The sequence below is a fragment of the Rhodnius prolixus genome, unplaced genomic scaffold, assembly GCF_049639745.1.
Source record: "Rhodnius prolixus isolate KJV_2025 unplaced genomic scaffold, Rpr scaffold_4, whole genome shotgun sequence".
Classification (NCBI taxonomy): Eukaryota; Metazoa; Arthropoda; class Insecta; order Hemiptera; family Reduviidae; genus Rhodnius; species Rhodnius prolixus.
Genome location: NW_027411614.1, coordinates 1,848,587 through 1,875,787, shown reverse-complemented (window position 1 = coordinate 1,875,787; position 27,201 = coordinate 1,848,587). Strand labels below are relative to the sequence as shown.

The window sequence follows — 27,201 nt, the reverse complement described above, 5'->3', positions numbered from 1 at the left end:
TGGAGAGTTTTATCCATAACTACAGGCGCCCATTCCTGGAGCACCTGTGGGTAATGAGTTGGTTTGATCACCTGATGGTGCTACAGGATAGGTTTTTTCATGTGGTTCACACGTTTAAGGGGGGATCGGAATAATAGAATTACCTAGTTGCAGTGCTAAATATCCCCAAATGGAAAAATAATGTTGTAAATAATCCATTTTGGCTGAATTGATATTGTCAAGGTTATTGGTGCGTTTTCACCCCCCAGCTCTACTGTAGAAATGATTAGAGCAAAAGTTGGATGTTTTAAAGTGAACTGTATTGTTTGTAGGAAGCGATGTAGAAGACGAAGATCTCCTAAACTGAGGAGTCATGGGGGTCGGGAGCAAAATTCAGAGCAGGGACCTGGAAGATGGTTTTGGTTTTGTTAGTTTAAGATTCTGATATCTACTATTAGCGGATAGTACAATAATACTGAAGGTAGAATAGATAGCTGGATAGAACTTGGTCCTGATGCTGTATGGTGCACACAGAAGCTAACCTTCTTCCCCCCACTCAAGTTGTCTACCATCATCCAAACCGACCGAGCCATTCCATTCTTGTCTTATCTCTTGAACAAACCTTCCACACTCTGATTCTCTCCAATCCACAACCATCTTCTCCTCCGAATTGAGATGAGTTATCATCCATCCCCTCTTAATTTAACTTTACCAATTTACTATCCAACCCTTGTCCCTTTCTAGCTTTCTTTCTCAAGTCGTCTCCCCAACAATCATCTCCCCTCACTCATCTCAACCCGACCAATTCCATTTTCAACTTTCACATCTCAATAATCGACATTTCAAACTTTAACCCAATTCACTCTTCCAACCTAAATCACTACTTGTTTTCTTTTCTACTGTCTATTATATGATAAAGTGTTCAAGATTGGTTTATACTTCGTTCAAGGTTTTGAAGAAATTGTTCAATCTGAGAATTGGAAATTGTCCAAACAAGTAGTTCTTTGATCATCTTTAAAATCTTGTAAATGGGAAAACCCCAGACTGGGGTCACAAAAAAATGTTTTCTCCTATATTAAATTTTCTCTTTCTAAACAGAAATTTTCTTAACTCAATTTAATTCATACACAATACATATACAGTCGAACCTCTCAATAACGGACACGGGAAAGCAAAGTGGCCGCTGTTTGGAGGTGGTCGTTAGAAGGAGGTAGGCAAGTTTCATAATGTCTATTCAACATCTATTTAAAACTTGTTTCACTATTAATAGATTTAAAAACGTACATAATTATATCAAATAGTAAAGTTGACGGAGGCGACTAGCAAACAAGCAAACATACTTTACTGTAAATTTCTCATATTAACCATTAAATAAAATCCAAGGCCTAGACTGAGGGAATCGAACCCACTAAACCAACAATACATCTTAGCATAACCGCTCGGCTACCGTAGCGCCCTGTTTGTATCAACTATTTCTTCACATATTCAAAACTTTTTAACAATTTTTAGTAACTTTTGGAACTTATAAGTATCCCATTTCCGATAAAAGCTCAAAAAAATTATTTACGTTCGCTGTACTTCCTCTTTTTAGGCAATAGAGTTAGAACTAAAAATAGCCTATATGAAAATTTATGATAAGATATTTTACATAATGTAATGTGTAAAGTTAGAGCGTAAACACATTATTAAAGTTTTGTAAGAAGTTTAATATTGTTTTAGTAATTTCGTTAGTGAATGTTGTTGACTGAAGAGTGCAGCAGCAGCATCGTCCTACAGTGGAGTTATAGTTGCTCGTCCTCTTCACCCAACTGCTCCTCCTCCTCCTACTTCTTCGTTCTTCTGATAGTGTTAGAGCGACGAAGAGCTTGGGAGCTGGCAGTCACTATTAATTGCCCTAATATCTCAGAGCCACACTATTAGGCCCTTTTGTAGCTTACACTCTATCGCCCTCTTCCTCTCTTTGTCTCTCTCTCCTACACACAGCCAGAGCTGCTAAAATATTACTCCGTCTCTTTAGTTAGTAAAGGGCCCAAGATCAATACGCACCTAATGATTCTAGTACCTAGAGTTTTGGGTTAATGGTTTGATCGCTACTTTTAATGTTATTAGTTTTTTTTTTTTTTTTTTTTTTGAGGGAAACCCCTTTTTTGGGCCCTTATAGCCATCAGAGAGGTATAACACCAATAGGGCGCCACGGTAGCCGAGCGGTTAGAGGCTAGACCCGCATTGCTAAGATGTATTGTTGGTTTAGTGGGTTCGATTCCCCCCGGTCTAGGCCTTGGATTTTATTTAAAGGTTAATAAAAGAAATTTACAGTAAAGTATGTTTGCAAGTCGCCTCCGTCCACGACACCTAATTGGTAGTTGGACGTTAAGCTCCGCCTGAAAAAATAGGCGATTACTTTACTTTACTTTATTTTTACAACACCAATATAATCCGAGTTAGGATACAGATATTTAGATCGGATCTTGGGCCTCTAAGAGTTGCTGCTAAATATTCTCACTCCGCAGATCTTAAGACTGATTGCAGATGGCCTGTTTCTTTCACCGTCTCAGAAATTTGGGTAAAAGTAGTTTGGTACTACCCTTCTATCATTATGTAGAGAGGAGTTCCCTGAAACCCATAGTGCCCATAGTAAGGAGATCCAACCAGAAGACCAGATGACCGTTACCACCACCTATGTCTGAATCCCTAATCAGTATGTCGTTTCTGTTAGACACAGTTATAGTTTCGGAAACATTTCGTAGTCTCCATTTCATATTTTCACCTAATCAAACAATCTGTTTCATCTGAGTGGAGAATTTATCGTATTTAGTTGTTCTAACAGTTTAAGAATCGTTAAGTAATTATCCCAGAATTTTGGGGGATAATTTTCTAGCATAACTTTCTTTCATTCTAGTGCCTTGAAAAGCGCCTCAAGTCAAGCGGTTTTTGGCGTTTTTTTTCTGAACTAAATTTTAGATAAGCAATTATAATGATGATTTTGGTTTTCAACCCGTTGTTGATTGATGAATTTTGGGAAATATTGAGGTGCGGTCATTAAATTTAAACACGAATTTGGTTTCTTCATACCAACGTTTCGGCCCATACTATTTACCTTTTTCTGGGTATTGTAAAACATTTTTGGAGTTTAATGTTAAGCTACATCATCAAAACTGTTGAACATCCATAAACAACTCAATATTCCCCAAAATCATGAGCAACTATCTCTTGCACAAGTGCCAACTTCTATCTTGTTTAAATGAGTGGCAGTGCCGTTCCCAGATTTACTGGATTTTATCGTAACGGCCGCGAATCCTGTGAGGCTCCAGGACAGCGAGTTAAAAATGATTTCCGGAAAAATCGAATCTTGAAAACTTGATTCGATTGCAATACTATTAAGTCTAGGTTCTATATATACATAATTCCCTCTATCCGAAACCATGACACCCTCCATTTCAAACAAACTCACTCTACCACTAATATAACCGAGCTACACGTTAATGATATTACCATCATTAATGCTTATAAACTGCATTCATGCATGGAAAGCCCATACTAAAACAGAAAACCCATTAAATGTTTCCCAATTATGATAATGATCACTCTTGCTTTAACATGGTAACTAAAATTGGATACCATGCACAGTTTTTAGTTTTACTGCTGCATACCATTCAAGAGCATGAAGTTTTAGTAAATTAATATGAATATAATATTTTATAATAATTCAATAAACGTTAGTAATGTTACAACTGAAGCAGGAATCAGTCTACTTTCAGAAGTGGAACTGAATGGCTAAGATGGCCGGCTAAAAAATTTAAATCCTGACAAATAAAAAATAAGTTTAGGACTACAATAAAGGTATTTAAATATGGTTATGGAGAAAAATTTACAAATCTATTACAAGCACAGAAGTGAAAATAGTTATCTCATAAATTTCAGTTAGTGTAAAGACTTAAACTTAACTTAAAAAGTTAATGTTGAAAAAAACAAAACAAATTCCTATCAAATGAAAAGATAGTCGTTTTTATAGGTTTTCTGTCTCAGATTAAGGGCAGCAAAAGGAAGTTTATAAAACAGTAGACAGTTAACAGTTTCCCTGTAAACAGCAATAAAGGGCCCCCGGACCTTAGTAGGTTGGATCTGATTGACGGATAGTACGTGGCTACCCTGGTAAGAATCTTAAGATGGCTGCTAGCCCCTTACTAACTAACACCTTCTTCTAGACCCTTTTTTTTTTTTTTTTTTTTGTTAAACGTCTTCTAGAAACAGGAAGATCTCATTCTTGGACGTTTTACATCCACAAACAAACACTTTCCTTTTCTTCTTTTCTCTCAGTGTGCGATGTTGGTAAACGGAAACCAGTACCCACCCTGTTAACTTGTTACAACAGGCTAAAGAATGTAATTGTTTTCACATCTGCCAGAGAGGTCTCTTTCTATTTTGAAGATTGGTAGGTTCAGGTTTATTGGTTACTGTTCTCTCTCCATTTACATTTCTTTGTCTCAATAATAAGAGCTATTAGATTAGCTCAGCTTCAACTGTTACGATGTCAATAATAAATTAAAGAAAGACAACAAAAAAATCAGCTGAGAATATCAAGCTACTTAACTAGGGTATTGCATCGTAATTAAACAGGGTATAAGTGAGCGCGCATGTTTGTTTATATTCCTTAACCGTTTTCAGATTTTGGTCCATCATCAGAGGTAGATAAATCAGTTTAATGCAGAGATGCAGAGATTTTGACATCATTTATGATTTCTTCACGCCCTACATTTTGCTTACTGATTCAGATTACATGGTGTGTCATTCAAAATATTAATGAATTGTTTTGGGGTTTTTAATGGGCAATAATTGCGTTCAGTAAACAAGTACTCAGTTCCATTACGTTTAAGCTAAAGTAAAGTAATTGCCTATTTTTTTAGGCGGGCTATACGTCCACCTACCAAATTAGGTGTCATAGACAGAGGTGACTAGCAAACATAATTTACTACAAATTCCTCATATTAATCATTAAATAAAATCCAAGGTCTAGACCAGGGGAATCGAATCCACTAAACCAACAATACATCTTAGCATTGCGGGTCTAGCCTATAACTGCCTAACATACTTTACTACAAATTCCTCATATTAATCATTAAATAAAATCCAAGGCCTCTAGACCAGAGAATCGAATCCACTAAACTCGCGAGCCACATACGTCTCTTTTATTCAAATTTTGTGGCTCTTCAGTCTGTCCAAAATATGCGTATTGTATATTTCAATTTTATTAAAACAAATGAAAATTTCATTTATTAAAGTGAAGATATTTTTTCAAAAAGAATTTTAAATTGAGATTTGGTTTGAAATTGAATAGAATTATATTAAAATACAGTACGTAATCATAAAAGACTGCCGCCATTTTCATTCAAACACAGGTTTAGTTATTATTTATTTGTTTATTTACTTTGCAATATGTGAAAATAAATATATAAAACATTTAAATTTTATTGAATATTATAAAATAACAATTTGTGAATACAAATGATCTACAGCTTTTTACACTATCATCCTTGCGGCTCTTGGTAAGATTTATTAAAATAATTTAAGAAGAAATGGCTCTGTACTTGAAATAGGTTGCTGACCCCAATACACTAGTTATAACAAACAATAGTTTTAGGCTATTTCCTTCATCTTAATGGGTATTAAGTGTTACAAATCAGCTATTTGATTAATTTAAGAATTGTATAAATGTTTTCACATAGTCTACCAAGTCCATTTGATTATCTGCATGCAATATAACTTTCTATTATTATTATTATATATTGTATGGATATTCTAAAAGTCGAAACAACAATTTTAATTTTCTTTTCTGGTCATATATGTATAGAAATGGGCCAACTTAGCAACTAAGAGTCGCCTGCTAGTTGATAGGTCATTAATACTTATTTACATTCGCTGTAATAAGTTATTATCAAAGAACAATGTAATAAATACATGAATTGAACAAAAGAATAGTGTGAAAAGTGTATTTTAAGCAATAATCTTGTACAATACTAGCTTGAAAAACAGATTATAGTGTACATGTAGGGAAATGAACCAACTTAGCAACTAAGAATAAGCCTATGTGTTGTTGATATGTCATTAGCACTTACTTATTCTAGCTGTAATAACTTACTATCAAAGAACAATGTAATAATTACATGAATTAAACATAAAAATAGTGTCTAAAATGTATTTTAAGCAATAATCTTGTACAATACAAGTTTAAAAGACCGTTTATTTGCATACCTTTCCCTTTTCAGCATTTTTTTTTTAATTACAAACTATATATTTTTTATAAATAAGTATTTTGTGGTAATTTATAGTTAATTAGGCTTTAATTAACTATAAAATAAATGAAATAAAGGGAAAAACTCGGAATTCGGTGTTTAAAAGTGAACAAAAAGTGGGTAAAATTGACTATTTCTATCCGGGTAACATAATACGGTAGGAGCTCGGCTTGCAATCCTGTTCTGCTGGCCCTCACCGAATTGAAGAATATGACAACCAATCAGGACGCAGTATTTTACAATTGGGAGTGTTCCATTCCATTGGTTGGCTCTAAAACCTTCATTTTTCCACCAGTCAGCAACCAATACGATGAATAGGTGTCAGCCAGGATAAGTTTTGATATACTAGGAATATATTGCTGTTTATTTGTTATATTATTGCACTAAAACAATAGTTTTAGGCTATTTCCTTAATCTTAATGGGTATTAAGTGTTACAAATAAGCTATTTGATTAATTTAAGAATAGTTTAAATGTTTTCACGTAGTCTACCAAGTCCATTTGATTATCTGCATACAATATAACTTTCTATTGTTATTTTATATTGTAATTCTATTCTAAAAATCCAATACAACAATTTTAACTTCCTATTCTTGTCATATATGTATGGAAAAGGGCACACTAAGCAACTAAGAGTTGCCTGCTAGTTGATACGTCATTAGTACTTATTTACTTTAGCTGTAATAACTTATTATCAAAGAACAATGTAATAGTCACATGAATTGAACATAAGAATAGTGTGTAAAATGTATTTTAAGCAATAATCTTGTACAATACAAGTTTAAATAATCGTTTATTTGCATACCTTTCCCTTTAAAGCATTTTTATTTTAATTACAAACTATATATTTTTTATGAATAAGTATTTTGTGGTTTTATTTTATTTATTTCATTTATTTTCTAGTTAATTAAAGCCTAATTAACTAGAAAATAAATGAAATAAAGGGAAAAACTCGGAATTCGATGTTTAAAAGTGAACAAAAAGTGGGTAAAATTGACTATTTCTATCCGGGTAACATAATGCGGTAGGAGCTCGGCCTGCAATCCTGTTCTTCTGGCCCGCACCTAATTGGAGAATATGACAGCCAATCAGAACGCAGTATTTTACAATTGGGAGTGTTTCATTACGGTTGGCTCTAAAACCTACATTTCTCCACCAGTCAGCAACCAATACTATGAATAGGTGTCAGCCAGGATAAGTTTTGATATACTAGGAATAAACTGCTGTTTATTTGTTATATTATTGTATTAAAGTATGGGTCGGCAACCCGCGGCTCTTTTATCCAAATTTTGTGGCTCTTCAGTCTGTCCAAAATATACGTATTGTATATTTCAATTTTATTGAAACAAATGAAAATTTCATTTATTAAATTGAAGTAAAGGGTCTAGTCTATTACCGCCTGTATACTTTACTATTAATTCCTCATATTAACCATTAAATAAAATCCAAGGGGTAAACCGGGGGGAATCGAACCTACTAAACCAACAATACATCTTAGCATTGCAGGTCTAGCCTATAACCGCTTGGCTACCGTGGCGCCTCCATTATGTTCATTCCATAATATTTGACGATTCATTAACATTTTGTGTAATACACAATCACCCAAAATTGTAACTAACCTCATTCATGCAGCAAGTTTAGTGCACTAACGGACTCGAAATCTCCTACACCGAACAGATTATATAACCTCTAGGTTAATAGATTTAAAGTCCTGAAACCGGTCAGGAATGCCATATAGCATGCTTGCTACAACAGTTAAAATCAAAGTGGTATTATCCGCACTGCTGACGTAACCACATTTCTGATAACTCTATTATCGGCAAATTTTGAAGTTATGATTACATATATAATCCTTATTATTATTAAATTGGTGGTAAGTCTGTACATAATACTGTAAGAGCTCTTTAGTGGGATGCCTAAAATCATTATCTCCACCTAGTAGTGTTCATAATCGGAAGTACTGTAGATTTTATTGGAAGACGTAGAAACTGATTTTTAAAACTGAAAAATCTGTTTAAACGAAGTGGCTTTTAGGCTTTTTTGTACTGATTTTATCCAAAAGCTTTTTTTTTTTTGCAGGGTGGGAAGCTCATCAAAACAGCTGTTTCCTGTGTAATAGTAATTTTGTTGCGATCTCAATACTTCCTGTTTACCTAATTTCTAAATAAGAGAAAATAAAAAATTTATTTTGTACATATATACATTATGAATGTATAAGTGTTAGTAGAGATTCGTTTGTGTTTGTATTTTTTTTTTTTCTTTTTGTGTATATGTAAAAGGGTTTGTAGTTCCAAGCAGAATCCTAGCAAAACGTGCTGAACTTTGCTATGTGGTATACCAAGTTGAAACCTCTCATTGCATCACTGTGTGTGTGTGTGTATGTGTGTGTGTTATCTGTTTTGGTGTGTATGTATATATACAGATATATAAGTCCTTAAACCTTTGCTTGAGTACTTTGCTCTAGCTTAAGTAACCCGTTTCCACCCGTTATTCCACTACAGCCAAAAGCAACGACGTGCCACTTCAGTTCCTTTAGAAGCGACCTTCCTCTTTTGCCGTCCACTTCCTGTCTTCGTATTCCAAACCTGCTACTTCTTTTGGATGTACATAAAAGCATCGCTGGTAAAAAAAAATACTCTTTTACTCTTTTTTTGACCATCAACTTATACTACAAAAAAAAAAAAAAAAGTACATATCTTTTACTTAGTCTACATACTTATATATTTATGGAGAAGTATAACGTACAATTAAGTTAACGGGAGAGGGCTGCTTGCTTCCTTTAATGTTCTGCCTATCCATTTACCATTTCTCTATATTACATTTTTACTCAGAAAAAAGAAAGTCTACCAGGTAATTTGATTTGGATTTTTCTTAAATTTAAATTTTAGATATATATTTTCAACAAATAAATAAAGTGCTTATCTACGTTTATCTTCATCTCGTTATTTATTCAAAAAAAGGTTCAAGTAAAAAGTATGAAAAAAAAATCTTCTGATAATTTTTTTGAGAACAAATTTTTTATTTTTCCCAACGAATCAACTGCTAGGGCCATTAGCGCCTAATTTTTAGGCAGGAAATACGTCTACTATTTGCGGACGGAAGCGACTAGCAAACATACTTTACAGCGAAATTCACATATTAAACATTAAATAAAATACAAGGCCTCTAGACTAGGGAATCGAACCCTCTAAACCAACCATACATCTTAGCATTGCGGGTCTAGCCTATAACCGTCTAACATACTTTACAGCAAAGTTCTCATATTAACCATTAAATAAAATGCAAAGCCAGACCAGGGGAAGCGAACCCAGTAAACCAACAATACATCTTAGCATTGCGGGTCTAGCCTATAACCGTCTAACATACTTTACAGCAAAGTTCTCATATTAACCATTAAATAAAATGCAAAGCCAGACCAGGGGAAGCGAACCCAATAAACCAACAATACATCTTAGCATTGCGGGTCTAGCCTATAACCGTCTAACATACTTTACAGCAAAGTTCTCATATTAACCATTAAATAAAATGCAAAGCCAGACCAGGGGAAGCGAACCCAGTAAACCAACCATACATCTTAGCATTGCGTGTCTAGCCTATAACCGTCTAACATACTTTACAGCAAAGAAAGTTCTCATATTAACCATTAAATAAAATGCAAAGCCAGACCAGGGGAATCGAACCCACTAAACCAACCATACATCTTAGCATTGCGTGTCTAGCCTATAACCGTCTAACATACTTTACTATAAAGTTCTCATATTAACCATTAAATAAAATGCAAAGCCAGACCAGGGGAATCGAACCCACTAAACCAACCATACATCTTAGCATTGCGTGTCTAGCCTATAACTGCCTAACATACTTTTCAGCCTTTAACCGCCTAACATACTTTTCTCATATTAACCATTAAATAAAATGCAAGCCCTACACCCCGGGAATCGAACCCACTAAACCAACAATACATCTTGGCATTGCGGGTCTAGTGTATAACTAACTGCCTAACATACTTTACAGCGAAATTCTCATATTAAACATTAAATAAAATGCAAAGCCTAGACCAGGGGAATCGAATCCACTAAACCAACAATACATCTTTGCATTGCGGGTCTAGCCTATAACCGCCTACTACTAAGTTCTCATATTAAACATTAAATAAAATCCAAGGCCTAGACCAGGGAATCAAATCCACTAACCAACAATACATCTTTGCATTGCGGGTCTAGCGTATAACTCCCTAACATACTTTACTATAAATTTCTCACATTAACCATTAAACAAAATACAAGGCCTCTAGACTAGGGAAGCGAACCCACTAAACCAACAATACATCTTAGCATTGCGGGTCTATCCTATAACCGCCTACTACTAAGTTCTCATATTAAACATTAAATAAAATCCAAGGCCTAGACCAGGGAATCAAATCCACTAACCAACAATACATCTTAGCATTGCGGGTCTATCCTCTAACCGTCTAACATACTTTACAGCGAAATTCTCATATTAACCATTAAATAAAATCCAAGAGGGAATCGAACCCATTAAACCAACAATACATCTTAGCATTGCGGGTCTAGCCTATAACCGCTCGGCTATCATGGCGCCCCTCTCTCTTTAGGGAATAAAAGAATGGTTTACTTTGCACAGTATGAGTTAGGATGAACAATCTTAGAGTGAAAAAGAAGTGTACAAGGATTATGGGAGATATCTTGTTGAGGAGTGGTGAGTCCATTCTAGTAGATCGGAAAAACTGTTCTGTGTTATCGGAGAGTTTTCTTGATGTTAATAGCCGGACCTAGAGTAACATGGGCTTGATGTAATTTACTTTGTAGAGGTGCAGTTTGTTCTGTCATCACGGACAACTTCGGGTCTCGTGAAAGAAAAGGGGAAAGTAGTTACCAGAGTTCATTTTGTCCTGAATGAGAGTAGAGAATTTCAATTTATTTTATCCATTAAGTTAAGCCTAGATACTATGCGAGCGTTCCCCCACCCGGATTGGAATATTTGTTGTGTCTTAATTTTTGGAGTAGGACTGGGTTTATGGTGGGAGTCGATTCTAGTAGGTCAAACAGAGTCTGTCACAAATCTAGGAAAGCTGTTCTGTATTGTCCTGGAGTATCTTGATGTTACCACTCAAGCTCCAGGCTGTCGTTGAGTGGCGCACTTCGTAGTGGGGGGAATTACTTTAGAATAAAGGTAAAAAAAGTAGTCTGGCAGTCAGTTTACCTGCCCATTTTCATTAAATTTGATAATTCAGAGTCTCATGTTTGATTGTTATTAATATTGTACAGGTGACAATGTCTGAACAATTGGAAGATCTTATCTAGTACTACGGCTTTACATTGTCATTTCAGCGTAATGAACGAATTCACAAATTGTACCAATTTGTAACAAGAATTGAATATCATGTCTATGAAATTACAAGGGTCGTTTGAAAAGTCCGTGCAAAAATAAAAACTACTTAATTTTTTGGGGTAAACCTTTTTTATTTTTCAACATAGTCTCCTTTTATTTCTTTTATTTCTTTTAATCTGGGACAGACAGCTATGAAGTGGAAAGAGTCTTCCGTTTGAGACAAGTTACATAAGTTACAGAGTGAGCTGTGTTCGCTATGTTGATAGATTTTAAAGTTTAAATTCAACAGGCCACTTCTGGCCTTCATAATCCAAACACTATCGCTCATGTTATTGTCGTACACATAGCTAATACACTTATGCTCAAAGTTCAGCTCTCTGTACATCATGTTTGAAATTGATCTCTGTGCCCTTTCAATGAATTCTGCATGAAATATTGTTTCTAAACGGTTACGTATTTTATCAAATTCAGATTTCCAATTACTCATATTCTCAAAAGAAATATCCGCAGTTATATTAAATTTATTTATGAGTTTTTCTAAATCAGAATACCAAAATAGTTTTTTTGCTATTAATTCTTTTGTCATTAAGAGAGGGTATCTATTAGCAGGAAGTTGTGTAATTTTAATTATGTAATTTAAGTGCAATCTGAGCGTGTAGATGAAGAGATGTGTCGAGTTTGTTTCCAGATACAGCAGATATGTCGGGGTGAACCGCGGAAGATTAAAACATTTTTTTAAAAAGAATCTTTGCAACTTCTCCGCCTCTTCAAACATATTTCCTCCCCACACCTGTGCACCATAGCACATTACTGTCCTAGAAACTGTATTAAATACATTTCTCTTAGCAGAAAATGGTATATCTCGGTTTTTCATAAAATAAGTTTATCATGAAGGTGGGGTTTAAACGAGAGTGTAGGTGTTAGTATTATTCCCAAGTATTTGTACCTATTAGTAACCTGTATTAGTTCGCTACCTAATTTCCATTTCTCATTTTTCGAGGGCCTTCCCCCATTTCGAAAAACTAATGTACTCCTTTTAGGCTTATACACTTCGTCCAACGCTGCTCTAGTTTGTTGATCCCTTCCGAATAATAGGATTTGTCCAAGTCTGAAAAATAGCCATTCGTTTCTGCAATCACCTCCTCGTTTGAATAAAATCTTTTTCCCGCCAGCCATTTCTTCATATTGGGGAACAAATAGTAGTCCGAGGGAGCCAAGTCTGGAGAATAGGGGGGATGTGAAACGAGTTGGAACCCTATTTCCATTAATTTTGCGACCACAACTGCTGAGGTGTGAGCTGGTGCGTTGTCGTGATGGAAAAGGACTTTTTTGTGGGCCAATCGTGGGCGTTTTTCCTGAAGCTCGGTTTTCAAACGGTCCAATAACGATGAATAATATGCACCTGTAATAGATTTACCCTTTTCCAGACAGTCGATGAGGATTATTCCTTGCGAATCCCAAAAGACAGTCGCCATAATCTTTCCGGCCGAAGGAACGGTCTTCGCCTTTTTTGGCGCAGATTCCCCCTTGGTAACCCATTGTTTAGATTGTTCTTTGGTCTCAGGAGTGTAGTGATGTATCCATGTTTCATCCACAGTGACGAAACGACGCTTAAAGTCCTGCGGATTCTTCTGGAACAGCTGCAAACCGTCCTTGCAACACTTCACACGATTTCGTTTTTGGTCAAGCGTGAGCAATCGCGGCACCCATCTTGCTTTGTCATGTCCAAATGTCGATGCAAAATATTATGTACCCGTTCATTCGAGATGCCCACAGCACTAGCAATCTCGCGCACCTTCACTCTGCTGTCATCCATCACCATATCATGGATTTTATCAATGATTTCTGGAGTAGTAACCTCAACAGGGCGTCCAGAACGTTCAGCGTCACTTTTTGCCCATATGGCCACTCCGAAAATTTTGAAACCACTTATAAACTGTTCTAATCGAAGGTGCAGAGTCACCATAATGTTTATCAAGCTTCTCTTTAGTCTCCTGAGGCGTTTTGCCTTTCATAAAGTAGTGTTTAATCAACACACGAAATTCTTTTTCGTCCATTTTTTTGAAAATCACTCGACTTCCTCGATTCAAACGAATGCCAAACACAAAGAAATAGACCGATCTGGCTGAAACTTGGTGTGTGTTCTTCCAAGAGATGCTACTAACTAAACATAACCTCGATACGCGCCAGTAGTGCTATCTCTCGTGACTTTGCACGGACTTTCCAAACGACCCTCGTAGTTGTTTCCAAACAATATTTAGTATAACTTTAAAAACAAAACGCTCGGAGATTCATTAGGGGAAAAAAACACACACACACAGTTTAGTGAAAGCATATCCTAACCTGACTAGTAACCTCCTCTTTTGTATGTGTGTACGAATTCTGGATGTAACGCCTAGCGGTATTATCCTACTATTAATTTTGTAATCATGATGAATTATGGTAGGAGAGCATCTGGATGTCTCATGTAGTATGATGATTAATCATTTCTAAAATTTATTACATTTTTTTATTAAAGGGATTTTGAAAGTGTAATTAAAAACAAAAAAAAGTTTATCGCCTTTCCTAATAACGCGTGAATAACTTTCATTGAAAATGAGCTCGACAATCCTGGATAATATCGTTGATTTTTATCTGACGTAGCATCAGTGAAAATTATTGTAGCGATTTAGACTACATTTATGTATTTAAAATTGAATTCTCTATGTATGCCACCAAACATGAGTAATCTACCTGTAATGAGCGATGAAAGGTGGGTATACAAAATGCCGTTCTACGATGTATAAAATCAAGGTATACATTAGGGTGTTTCAAAAAAAATGTTGACTTTTAAATTTTAAAGAGCGCCACGCGGAAAATCAAAGTTCATTTAAAGACAAAAAGCTCCATCCGTATTAGAGCGAAATCGATTAATATTTAGAGGTCGCTACCGTTGATCAAAAATTTTTGTTTTGCTTATTTTTAATAAAAAATCCTTATTAAATGTTTTGTATTTTTTAAAATTATTAGCAAAACATGTAATTGTACAAAGTTTATTTAAATATAATTTGGGTATAAAGACAATGCAGTTGGAATCATTTTAATGGCCATTTTACTTTCAAAGTTATGAATAATTAAAGAAGTTATATTTAGAAAAAAAAAAATATTAGAAAAATGTACATTTTTGAAAAATTTCGATTAATTAACGTTAAAATCACTTCATTTTTGTTATGTGTTTCGTACAGAATTTAAAAACCCAATAATTTTGGTTACTGAAACGTCTAAATTAGGGAATATTTTGCATTTATTATTATAATTTGAAATTGATTGATTGGTCGAGTAAATTATATTAGAGTATACATCCTATATTGTTTATTATTCTTCTACGATTGTGAGTCTGCTACAAATAGATTGTTTAGATCTAATACAATACAAATACAAGTACAAATTTATAGCGCAGTGAATAATCTAAGAATCATATTTGAGAATAATATTTTAAAAGAAAACAATGTTTAAATAAAGGCGCCACCGGTAGTCGAGCGGTTAGAGGCGAGGCCTGCAAAGCTAATATGCATTGTGTGGTACTGGGTTCAATTCCCAGACTTTAGGCCTTGGATTTTATTTAAAGGTTAATAAAAGAAATTTTACAGTAAAATACGTTTGCTTGTCGCCTCCGTCTACGACACTTGATTGATAGTTGGACCTAAAGCCCGCCTAAAAAAAAAAAAAAAATAGGCAATTACTTTACTTTTACAAAGTTCCAAAATTATGTCTAAAAAACCCAATAAGATTTCAAAAACCTAAACCAAGTCCTCTATCAAGCAATAGTTTCAAATTACTCTGTCTCGGTCACAGATGAAATAACGTTTTTTTTTTTGGTTTTTTTATAAGTCATTATTATAAATATATTCATCCAAGAGCTTTAAATTGTTCTCGTTCAATAGAGGTAGGAGTTCCTTTGGGATATATTCAGTAGCCTGTACTTCACTTTTTAACAGTGTACGAGTGCACACAGGTGACTCTGCTGCAACAATCTTGTTTCCTTACAAAGCTCTTTACCTTTAATTTCATCTGTCTGGCTTAGAGTAATGTCAAGAGGGACCTTGTAGTCTTATGGGAAGACGATATTGAGGTATAGGCAAAAGTAGGAGCTAGCTTCTAGTTTCTTTTGGTAACTCTTGAGGAAGGAAAGGCACAGCTAAAGTAACGATAGAATTAAGTTTTGTGTTTTACATCAGTTTTATTTATTTTTTTTTTTTTTTTTAATAGTGTTGATGTCACTCTGAAATTGGATATGCACATCAATCTATCTGATGAGGTGAACGGAAGTCAAGCAACAGAAATGAGAGAAGTTGTAGAGGTCGCGGTGTACAAGTGGCTAGAATTTAGTAAACTTTACTAAACGATGGAACTTAGTAACATCTCCCAAGGGGGGTGAGAGAAGGCGGAAGGGAGGAAGGTTGACTGCCTCGGCAGGTCGTCCCCGTTTTGGTGTGGAGGATGAGGAGGGGGAGGTCGTCCACGTTCAATTAACAGTCACCTTGCCATAATGATGTTAATGGCTTGTCACAGAATGTTCAGAAACTGTTAAGCACTTTGCAATTATTAACTCTACCCAACTTGTTGTCGAGGACAGGTTTGTTCTAGTTTTGGAAAATGGTTTTGTTTCTGTCTCTGTCTCTCGGTCTTCCTCTTCTGGGGATACCTTGGTAGATACAGTTGGGAAGTTACCCCACAACAAGAAGATGCTCCTTATTGTTCCAGTTGTTGGAAGATGCTGGAGGGAGTGTTCGTCCTCTTTTTAGTAATAACACCTTTTCTTTAGCATTCCTACCGCCCCTTACAGGAACAGCTTCCTTCCTTTAGAACGTACATACACGCCTCACACTCTTTGTACCGTACTCCTTCATTCGTACATCATTCTTAGTCGCTGGTTTTACCACCTCCTTTGTTGCAACATCCACTTTTCATCATCTCTATATTGATCCAGAGCTACAGTTGTATTCTTCTTCTTCTTCTCCTCCTCCACCTCCTTCCACCTTCTACCATTCGTTACAACTATGCTTTTACCATTATTATATCCATCAAACTATATTAAAAGTACTTCTAAAAACCTCTCCTCTACAAGTACCACTTCTGCCTACCATTTATAACAGTGGCACCACACTCTTAGAAGCACTAGTTGCTTCTATAGCAGTTCATCATTGCTTATTGTCTTAAGAATAGCATCATTCATTATTGTGTAGGCGATGATGGAGATGATGGAAATTATTTATGACTTCTTTTGACCGCCTTTTTTTTCGCTTTTTTCAGAAGTCTTGCGCAATTCCATTGTTCTTAACTAATTAAGAACTATTTTCTAACTTGCCTGAGTAGTTACTAGGTGTTGAAATGGAGTTTAACTTGAAATCTTTACTAAAAATCTTCCATAATAATTCAATATAATAAAATTTTGAAGAATGCGTGTTGGCATGGCATCCTACAACCGTGAGAAAAAGATAAACCTTAAATTCTTTAAGTAAAAGTTATATCGATTTCTCATAATCGATCAAAATTAAGCAAATCGATAACACAAAAATAAAATTAATTTCTTCAATTTTTTTGTGATCAATTCTATTGTAACTGATTTTTCTGTTCTGAATAACAAATATATTAATGCAAAAATAATCATTACAGGATTCTGCCAACAACAGTACTTCAGGATCCAGCCAAAAGATGTGAAGGTACACGAAGGTGGCGAGGTAATACTGCAATGTGAAGTAGCTCACCTAGGTGGCATGGTGCAATGGACCAAGGATGGTTTTGCTCTTGGTGAGTTTTACTATTTTTTTTACTCACTTACTTTTTTTTTCAACTTGTGAGTAAAATAACTTTCAATACTTTTATGAGAAGATTTAGATACTTCAAGCCGCTGGGCATTGATAGCTTCACAGCTTTCATCCTGTAGTATGAGCTGATTAATGTAAAAAGTTCGGATGCTTTTCTTGAGATAAGCTCAAGAATTTCTTTTTCTGGAAATCTAGATGCATCAATTTTCTAGTAAAATTTAATTTTAGGCTAGTTCTCGTTGAGAGGAAGGAGAGTTGGAGAAGGTTTCACTGGAAGGTTACATTTCCGTTTATTGCGATGGTTTTACTAACTGTATAATGTAAATGAGGTTTAAGTATTGATTCAAAATGTTTTGAACCTTGAAGAAAGTATGATAGAATCTTGAGAGCCTTGAAAAGAAAGTTTGTGAAAGTCTCTTTTACACTACATTTATTTTGGGGGAGCATTTCTCGGGGTAAGGGGGAACTCCAGTTAAATGTTTCGCCTTAAGAACTTTTCGATTTCATAAATAAGAAGTCCATCGGGGAATCCTGAATCTTAAAATCATCGAGTCTGAGCATAAGAAGATGTGGTATCTTTCAGCTGTTCGGATCATTCACTTGTAGTCTTCTTGGTCTAGCAAAAAGCTCAGCCATGATGTAAACCTGGATTCCTTCTTTAGGTATTTGTAGAACAGATGAAGAGTTTTTAGGCGGAACCGGAAATCTGTAGAAAAACTTTAACTATTTTTCCCACTTGAGATTGCTTCCGGTTTTTTTTTTTTTAATAAAGACATTGCTAATTCAAGTCTTTGATTGTTTTTTGAGGTTTTTTTTTAACTGCGTTTTCCTTTGGGCTTCAACAGAAGTTTGGGATATCGTTCCCTATCCTGTGTAAAGTTAAAATTTATGGATCCAGCTGTTGACCCTTAGATTTTCTTTTCACTTCATAGGAATTAAATTAATTAATTGTTAGCTTCCCATTGTTTAGCTGGAAATTCATAGTTCAATTAGTAAATTGTAATTATTTTCTATGATCTATATTTGTTAATTTAGTTTTAACGAATATAAATTCCATTAAATTGAATTTTAATTATTAAATTGTTTGTTTAAACAAGAATTTCTAAGTTTCCAGCCATTTTCTTTTGTCTATTAAAAGGAAAATTCTAAACTATAGTAAACTACACACGGATAGAGGTAGGTAGGGGTTGGTTAAGTTAATAATATGCTCAGGAAGTTGGTAGAAATTTTATGTAACCACTAGCCGGGGTAATGTACAATGGTCGCCCACAACCTTACACCATATTAACTTCCGGCTTTGTCTCCCTAAATTTCTATCCCGTTTATTTCCCTACCGCATACTAATTAAACTGCTTGTAATTAAAATTCCAGTCACTTCTTTTTCTTTTTTTAAACTAATTTTATGTGCTTCTAATATAATTCTAATTCCAAACTATATTACTGTACTGAATTTTTAAAGACAGTTAATAATTTTTGGTATTACAGTAGAACCTCGATTAACCGGGCCCTCGGTTAACCGGGATCCGGATTAACCGGGATCATGTTGCGTCATCATAAAGAACACCTGGATCGGCGCCGAAACAAAAGTTAATTTTCAGTGGCGACAGGAAATTTTTTTTGTCTTCCGATGTAACATAATTGTAGACGTGACAGCAACTCTTTTATACCTGATTTTCTTGAAGGGTCATTATGTAAGTAAAAAATAAAAAAAAAGGATTGCCGTCTAAGATAGGAGTTGATCTCTGGGACGAAACAGTAATGTATTACTGTGTAATACTGTGTATTCGGTTTAACCGGGATTTCAGTTTTCCGGGGAGGGTATAGCCGGAGGTTAGCCCGGTTAATCGAGGTTGTACTGTATTATGACTCAAGTTCGTAGCAATTCTATTGTTCAATATAGCTTTTTTTTTCTTTACTTAAACCCTGCTGATGCTGGGTTAAGGCCATGCTTACTTACCGCTGTCCTTTTCGAAAGCCAAATAACCGTAAGCAGTTCTCCGATCTGGAGTGCTTCTTCTGAGCTATGGTAGTTCTTCTTTCATCAGCTACTTTCTGTTGCCTTTCATATCCCTAGTTTGTTTTAAGCGTCTCCTATCCGTGCCCTAAGAGAAGCTGTGCCATGTTCACAGCCCTTCTTGCCTCCAGACTGATACGTAGAATATCGTTGATTTTCATACGTCGCAGCACACCTGTTTGATGTATCTCTAACCGGTTTCAAACTTCCAAATCCCACAAATTGGTGGTAGATTAATCCAGTTAGGTAGTTGAAAATTCGAGTTCACTTACGTTTTTGTCTATCACGGAGTAAAGCACACCTACGAAACGGAAGCCTAAGTAAAGCAGAAATCTCTACACCAAACTAAAGTTTTTGTCTGTACATGTACATATTTATCAGTGTGTTTGTGCGGATTTTGTAGAAAACCCTCGGAGCGTAATTGGACATTTCTATTAAACCAACAAAATTAATTAAACAAAATATTTCCAATTATTGAATTTCCCAAATTATGACGTATCTTGGGCGTATAGCTCTGGATTATATCGTAATATAAGTGAAGTTGAATCCTCTACAAATCTCCTTAACAAAAACTTACAGTTTAAAAAGTTAAGTATAAGGGTTGATTAAACGCCAAAAGGTACTCAAACTAATGAATTTTCCACTGATGGTGGATTAAAGTATGAAACCAGTCAGGGATTCTGTAGGCATGCGTACTACATCAGCATCTAATCACCTTTATCAATAATGATACCTGTACAGCTATGTCCAGAACAGTATACTCATCCCGTAGACTAGTGCTTATCCTGCTAAGTAATAACTGATAATAGGCTACAGCTAGGCCAAAGACTGTTGTTATCGGATGCTGACTGAACAGAGCATTCCGGTCGACAATAGTCAGGTAAGATAATTCAAAAACTGTCCGGACCAGTTGTACGAAGGGTTGATCGTCAAAAAAGTGTACGAAAAAGCGTAACGTTGAAAAACACACAACTTTGACAATTGTTTTCTCTTTTTCTATACAAGATAAAATTCCCAAATTTTCTTTAAAATATAGGGAAAATCCTCCTTTTATAACCAAATTTTTCATTCATAATAAATAATAAACAGAAATCTTGCACTCTTTCTACTAAATTCTAAATGTTGAATTGATCAATTGAAAGTTGGGAACCCTGCTAAAGTAATTTAATTGACAACAGTTACCATTTTCTGATGATGAATCTGAATGGAGCGTGGGCGCGCTCCATGAGAGAGGGTGTGGTACCACTTTAGAAAAGAAGACAGACTTTCCCATCTTTTGTCTGATGGATGAGATGGTCGCCCACCTTTCTCATGTCATCTTCTTCTTCGTCTTCTTCGTCTTTCTAATTTCTTTTTAATGATTCCATCCCTTCCTCCAAAGCTAAAAAGAAGAAAGTACTATTGAGAAGTCTTTCTTTTTCCCCCACCCTCCTCCTTCAAATACATTCAAAACTTAATAGTAAAAACTCTGATGGTGCGAAACTTAATCTTCTTTGCTTTTTTTTTTTTAACTTTACTTGATTTTTATTTATTTTATTTCTATTTTATATTCTTCAATCCCTCATTCTAACTTATGATTCTGTCTTATTTTAATTTTATTATTAGGTAGTCGGACGTTAAGCCCCGCCTGAAAAAATAGGCGATTACTTTAATTTTTTTATTAGAGAGCTCAAAATAGAGCTGTCATACTTGATCCTATCATTGGGTAGAATTACTCCACATATCGTGATGTCCCTAAAGATTCATGTGAGTTACTGATCGGCCATTCCCCTATCTTTCTTTTTCTCCTCCTCCTCCTTCTCCTCCTTCTTTTCTATTGACCTTTTGAAGACCAAGATTAGATTAGAAAACGGAACGGGACCTACGTTGCCCCACGGCAACGCAACCACAAGAGGCTTATTGTGCCTTCCCCTTTTTGAGTCTAACAGTTGAAACCTCCCCTTCTAAAAAGGGTTGAGGATTTTCCCTACCAGTTTGGTCTGGGAATGTAAAAAGGCCCTAGATCAACTGGCTCGGCACAACAAAGTCCGACTTGAGTGGGTGCCGCGGGCCATGTGGGGATCAAGGGGAATGAAATAGCTGATCAGTTGGCCAGGAATGGAGCTAGTACTCTTTTCACTGGTCCGGAACCAGTCCTGGGGTTCACTAGGGGTGCAGTTTGTGAGGCTCTCAGAGATTGGATCTGGAGAGAACATGAAAAGTACTGGGTGATGCTTTCTTGGGGTTAAACACAGCAAAAGGGTTATGGCCCTTGTTGTGCAAACAAAGAACTAAAGTGTCTCTAGGTTTGGGCCTAGGAATCAGATCACTCTGATTACAGGCCTATTCACACAGGGCACGAAAGTTTCAGAAAGCACCTGCAGAAGATAGGGCTTATTAGCTCGGAACCATTGTGCAGATTGTGCCAGGAGGAGGAGGAGGAAACGGCCTCTCACCTGTTATTCGATTGCGTTGCAATTGAGAGACTGCGCTGCAGATATCTTTGGAACTTTGAGGCCAGAGGAGATCGTAGCGCAGAAGGAACTAATAGGAAAAGCTCTCGACCTTTTTAGAAGGGGAGGTTTCATCTATTAGATTTAAGGAGAAGGCACAATAAGCCTCTTGTGCCTGCAGTACCGTGGGGATAGGGTCCAGCCCCGTCATTTTAAATCTAAATTCTTCCCTACCAGTTCCTTCTGCGCTACAATCTCCTTTTGGCCTCAAAATTTCTAAAGATATCCTATCGCTGCCGATTCTGGAGACCAAACTATTGAAACTGTAACACGGTTAAAATTATTTTCACTTCCGGTCACTGGCTAGCTATTCTCTGGCTAGACTATTGAATTTAATTTTTTTTCTATTAATTGCTTTTACTGTCACCACATAGATAAGGCATTTAATATTGTTCATTGAACTTAATAAGAGAAATTTTCTTCTAATACACGATCAAAATATCTATAATTAAGGAAAAGTAGAGGGGTGTGTGTGTGTGTGTGTGTGTGTTAGTATGGAGAAGTGGAAATAACAATTTTGATGATAAACAGAGAGAGAGTGAGTGGGTGAGGAAGAGGGAGAGGAAAAGGACGTCATGTGTGAAATGTTGGTCATAGGTGAAGTTGATTGGATGGACAAGTGGCCGATGTTCGATAATGTAAGTGGTTCTCCTGTATATTAGATATATATAGCTATATATATATATATATAGTTAAGGTGATATAGGAGCAGCCATAGTGGTCGGGACTCGGGTAGGTTGTGACTCCTCACCAACCTCTTGACAATGTACAGGTTAATCACAAATACAATATCCCCCATCATTACTAATTATACCACAGACTCGCTGATAACATTTAATCATTTTCACTCGATCTCACTCTATTGCAGGCGTGTATTATAATTGAACATGGGCCATACATACACGGACTCAGATATGTATATACAGACACCTCACGTACACATATTTACCTCGAAATCATGTACATAGTACTCAAACGCAAATTGACCCAGTTCTATATAACATAGTTTTTAACAACTTGAAGCTACAAATCTTCTGATTTTTTGTTTATTGTTTTATTTTTTGGAACTACAACATGCACACTCTGAAAACGTGTGGGTCCTAACCACAAAAAAAAAACTTTGCTTTTATCGAGTTATTTTATTGTATTATTGTTGCTAGGGCTAGTAAAAGGATAAGAAGGACCTAGCGCTTCCTGGAGCTCTTACTTATTTCAAAACCCTCCGACAACCCCCCCCCCCAAAAAAAAGAAATCTAACTGAAATTCCTTAAATTTCCCTTTACAGTATGTCACTGAACTTTAACTGACTGAAAGCCTCTCCCTTGATTGTACCAAGTTTTTGATCCTGGCCTCCAGTAAGCAGAGGACTCTGAACCAAATCATGGTCTCTTTCTCTTCCGGTGTTTACCGTAATGAGTGTTAAATAAATAAGTATCTTCCTTTCAGCCCATTTTTGCTCCTGAAATCCCATTTTTCTTTGCTACTAATGAAAGTTAATTCTGTGGCAGAGAACCCAAAATGACGACCTGCTAGTGTCATAGTCCATAATCTGGGCTGTATAAGTGGAGCGTGGATGAAGTCCCAATTTTAGGCTTACTAATTTTCGAGGCAGTCTGAGGTTCTTGATAACTATTGAAAAACTTCTTTTTTTGTGCATAGTCTTAATAAGAGGCGTCTTTCCTGCTGAAACAACATGGACGCGTGTTAGAATCGTGTAATATATTGAAATATCGAACTTACAGAGCAGCGTATACGAATATTCATACTATGAACTTTTAAAGAACATATTAGGGGAGCCATTATCGATCCATGATTCCCCAAAAATCTGTAAAATTGATTCACTTAAGATTTAGCACTTTCCTCCATTAACTGACTTCCTTGATAGTACATAAACGAGAAAGTTATTTTAGAAATGTTTCCGTTTTCTATTTCTCTCTAACCGGACGTAAGAAGTATCACAATTGGGGATATTTTGTATTTCGATTAAAGTGTGCTTAGGTGTCCGCATTTCTGGATATTATCGGCGATTTGATCCGTCCTAGTTCTCAGGTTTTTTTGTTTTTTTTTGGACTTTCATCCATCACCAGAGGTTGAATTTTTAATTTTTACAGATATTTTTGCCTTTTAAAACCCACGAAAAAAAAAAACGCGTACAAAAACGTATAGAGTTCAAAGTTTAGTTCAGTTTCCGTTTAAAGGCACTTTTTAATAAATAAGTTTCGGGCATAATTTATAACCGGAAGTTACTCTTTAACGAATCGATTTTTGTATTTTTTTTTTTTTGTGAAAGAAAAACTGTTTGTTAACGTTTTCACTAGATTTTTCTTTCTTTTAATTGTGACGTGTACAATTTTAACCTATTCTCATTAGTTTTCTAAAATTCATTTCCTTCCAAGTTATTGAGCATATCTCAAAACTTATAACTTACTTTGAAAATGGAGTAGAAATAGATAGTAGAATGTAATAATTTCTCTTCTGTAGAAGTAAAAGAACAATAAAGTAAAGAAATAAATAAATAAGCAAAAAATCGAAGTGTAATTTAAATAAATATTTTATTTATGGAGCACTACGTTTTCAATCTAGGTAAGAGAGAAGTTTCGAAAGACAGAGAGAGAGAGAGAGAGAGAGATTGTGATAAAGTGAGTGAGAGAGAGAGAGAGAATTACCTCTTTTTCCTTGATACAAAAAGAAAAGTGATTCAGGCCAAATAGTGAATTTCAGAATGGCAGAGTGCAGGAAGGATATTGAAGGCTGCTGTAGAAGAAGTAGCTGAAGTTGGCTGTATTTATTTTTAATGTTAATAGTTTTTCCGGAGAAGTTTTCTTCTTTTTTTTTTCATTCCATTTCCAGTTCTGTTCTGGAAAATCAGGATCGAAGTAGTGGGTAGTTTACACCTTATAAATAATAAATCAAATTTCTGTTTATTTTTCTTTTTTTCTTAATAAACTAGTTTTATGATCACTACAAAATTTTTGGATTTTTCGACCTTCCATTTTATCAGCATAGATTATTATAATTTTTCATTAATTTTCCAAATTTTTTTGTGCCCTTCTCGGAATGGTTATTAAGCAATAATTTCTACCAATCAAGCACAATCATTAAAAATAAATTAAATATTAAAAATGATACAAAGCAATAAGCAATTACTTCCTGTGTGGCAAATGGAATGGAATTTCTCGCTTTTATAAGAGGAATGTGAGCATCATCACACTGTGCAACAGCTCACAGCATCCTGCAGTATTGAGCATTGTGCAAAACTATTGTTTTTGCATATTTGAAGCCGCTGAAAACTGTTTAAAAAAAAAACACGAAAAATTGTTTACTTCTGTTTTCCTTACACACAGGAGCCTCTTTAAAACAGGTTTTTTATAAAATGATCATTGAGTGAGTGGAAAAACAAAATATCTCGAAACACTTTATATTTTGATTATTTCCATTGGATACAATCACGAAATTGTGATCAGGTTGAAAACATGCTTGCTGTAATCAATAGAAGCAAAGTTAAAAAAAAAAAAAAAAAAGATGGCCAATCCTAATTCAGCCATCAAAAATCGTAACTTGTGATGATGAAAGATGTAGCCAATAAGAGGGTAGGAAAAGTTCATACAACAGTATTTGGATAAGGCTAAAACACATCGTATAAACTAAAACTTATTTAAAAATAAATTAATAAATAACAGCAGTTACTTAGTGTTCTTTTCTTGGAAACCGGTGAAGCCCTATCCATGTAAAGTGAAATTGTCAAAAATCGGACCAAATATATGTATAGGAAATTAAGTTGCCACGATAGCCGAGCGGTTATAGGCTAGACCCGCAATGCTAAGATGTATTGTTGGTTTAGTGGGTTCGATTCCCGGGGTCTAGGCCTTGTATTTTATTTAATGGTTAATATGAGAAATTTTGTAGTAAAGTATGTTAGGCGGTTATAGGCTAGACCCGCAATGCTAAGATGTATTGATGGTTTAATGGGTTCGATTACCGAGGTCTAGGCCTTGGATTTTATTTAATGGTTAATATGAGAAATTTTGTAGTAAAGTATGTTAGGCGGTTATAGGCTAGACCCGCAATGCTAAGATGTATTGTTGGTTTAATGGGTTCGATTACCTGGTCTAGGCCTTGGATTTTATTTAATGGTTAATATGAGAAATTTTGTAGTAAAGTATGTTAGGCGGTTATAGGCTAGACCCGCAAAGCTAAGATGTATTGTTGGTTTAGTGGGTTCGATTCCCTGGTCTAGGCCTTGGATTTTATTTAATGGTTAATATGAGAAATTTTGTAGTAAAGTATGTTAGGCGGTTATAGGCTAGACCCGCAACGCTAAGATGTATTGATGGTTTAATGGGTTCGATTCCAGGTGTCTAGGCCTTGGATTTTATTTAATGGTTAATATGAGAAATTTTGTAGTAAAGTATGTTAGGCGGGTATAGGCTAGACCCGCAATGCTAAGATGTATTGTTGGTTTAGTGGGTTCGATTGCCCCCGTTCTAGGCTTTGGATTTTATTTAATGGTTTATATGAGGAATTTACAGTAAAGTATGTTTGCTAGTCGCCTTTGTCCACCTAATTGGTAGTTGGACGTAAAGCTCGCCTGAAAAAAATAAGCAATTACTTTTATACAGAAAATTACTCCAATTGCAGCCGTTGTTGAGTCAACAAAAAAAGAGTCAAATTCTGTTGCATGAAAAAGCTTGTCTACCATTTCCTAATTCGTGAAAATTTGAATTAGTGAAAAGGAGGTTCTTCCTAATTCAGCCTCTTATCCTCCAAATAAATCGCAAATTCTTTGATCACTTAAATTGTGTGTCTTGAGAAAGTCTTGTATCTTTTGAAAGAAACAGAAATTTTTGAACTATTACTTGAGCTACTGTAGGGGAAATCTATATAAAATAACAGTTAGAGATAAGAATTTAATGAACAGGAAAACGATCAGTTTGGAGTGATAGTTAATGTTAACTCCTGATGATGGCAGAAGTAACACAGGCTTTAATATCGAAAGCAATTTAGCGTGACGGCAAGTAGGACTGTTTGAAGGGTCTAGAAATTCGGGCAAACAGCAATTAGTTTTCAACCGCCGCCTCCGCCGCCTCTCCTCACTAACTTCTCCCTTACAATTCCAGCCCCCAATCAAAAATACTCCTTTAATTTAAGTCAAGTTGCTTGCTTTCCTCCACCACCCCTCCATAACACGTCAATATTATTTGTGTTACCATTTTATCTACTAACTATACTAGAAGGTAAAGTATTGCAATTATGTCACACAAATTTTCA

The 27,201-nt window shown here is 35.4% G+C and overlaps 1 protein-coding gene across 2 annotated transcripts in view; it reads left to right on the top strand.

Annotated features, from left to right (window-relative positions):
* LOC141455642 (nephrin-like) overlaps positions 1-27,201 on the top strand; it is a 258,998-nt gene that overhangs the window by 150,005 nt on the left and 81,792 nt on the right. For both annotated transcript variants that reach the window (XM_074130861.1, XM_074130862.1), the window contains one exon: positions 17,276-17,410. In XM_074130861.1, coding sequence (XP_073986962.1) covers positions 17,377-17,410 — 34 coding nt within the window. In that variant the 5' untranslated portion in view covers positions 17,276-17,376. Of the gene's footprint in view, positions 1-17,275; positions 17,411-27,201 lie in introns of those variants that run through there.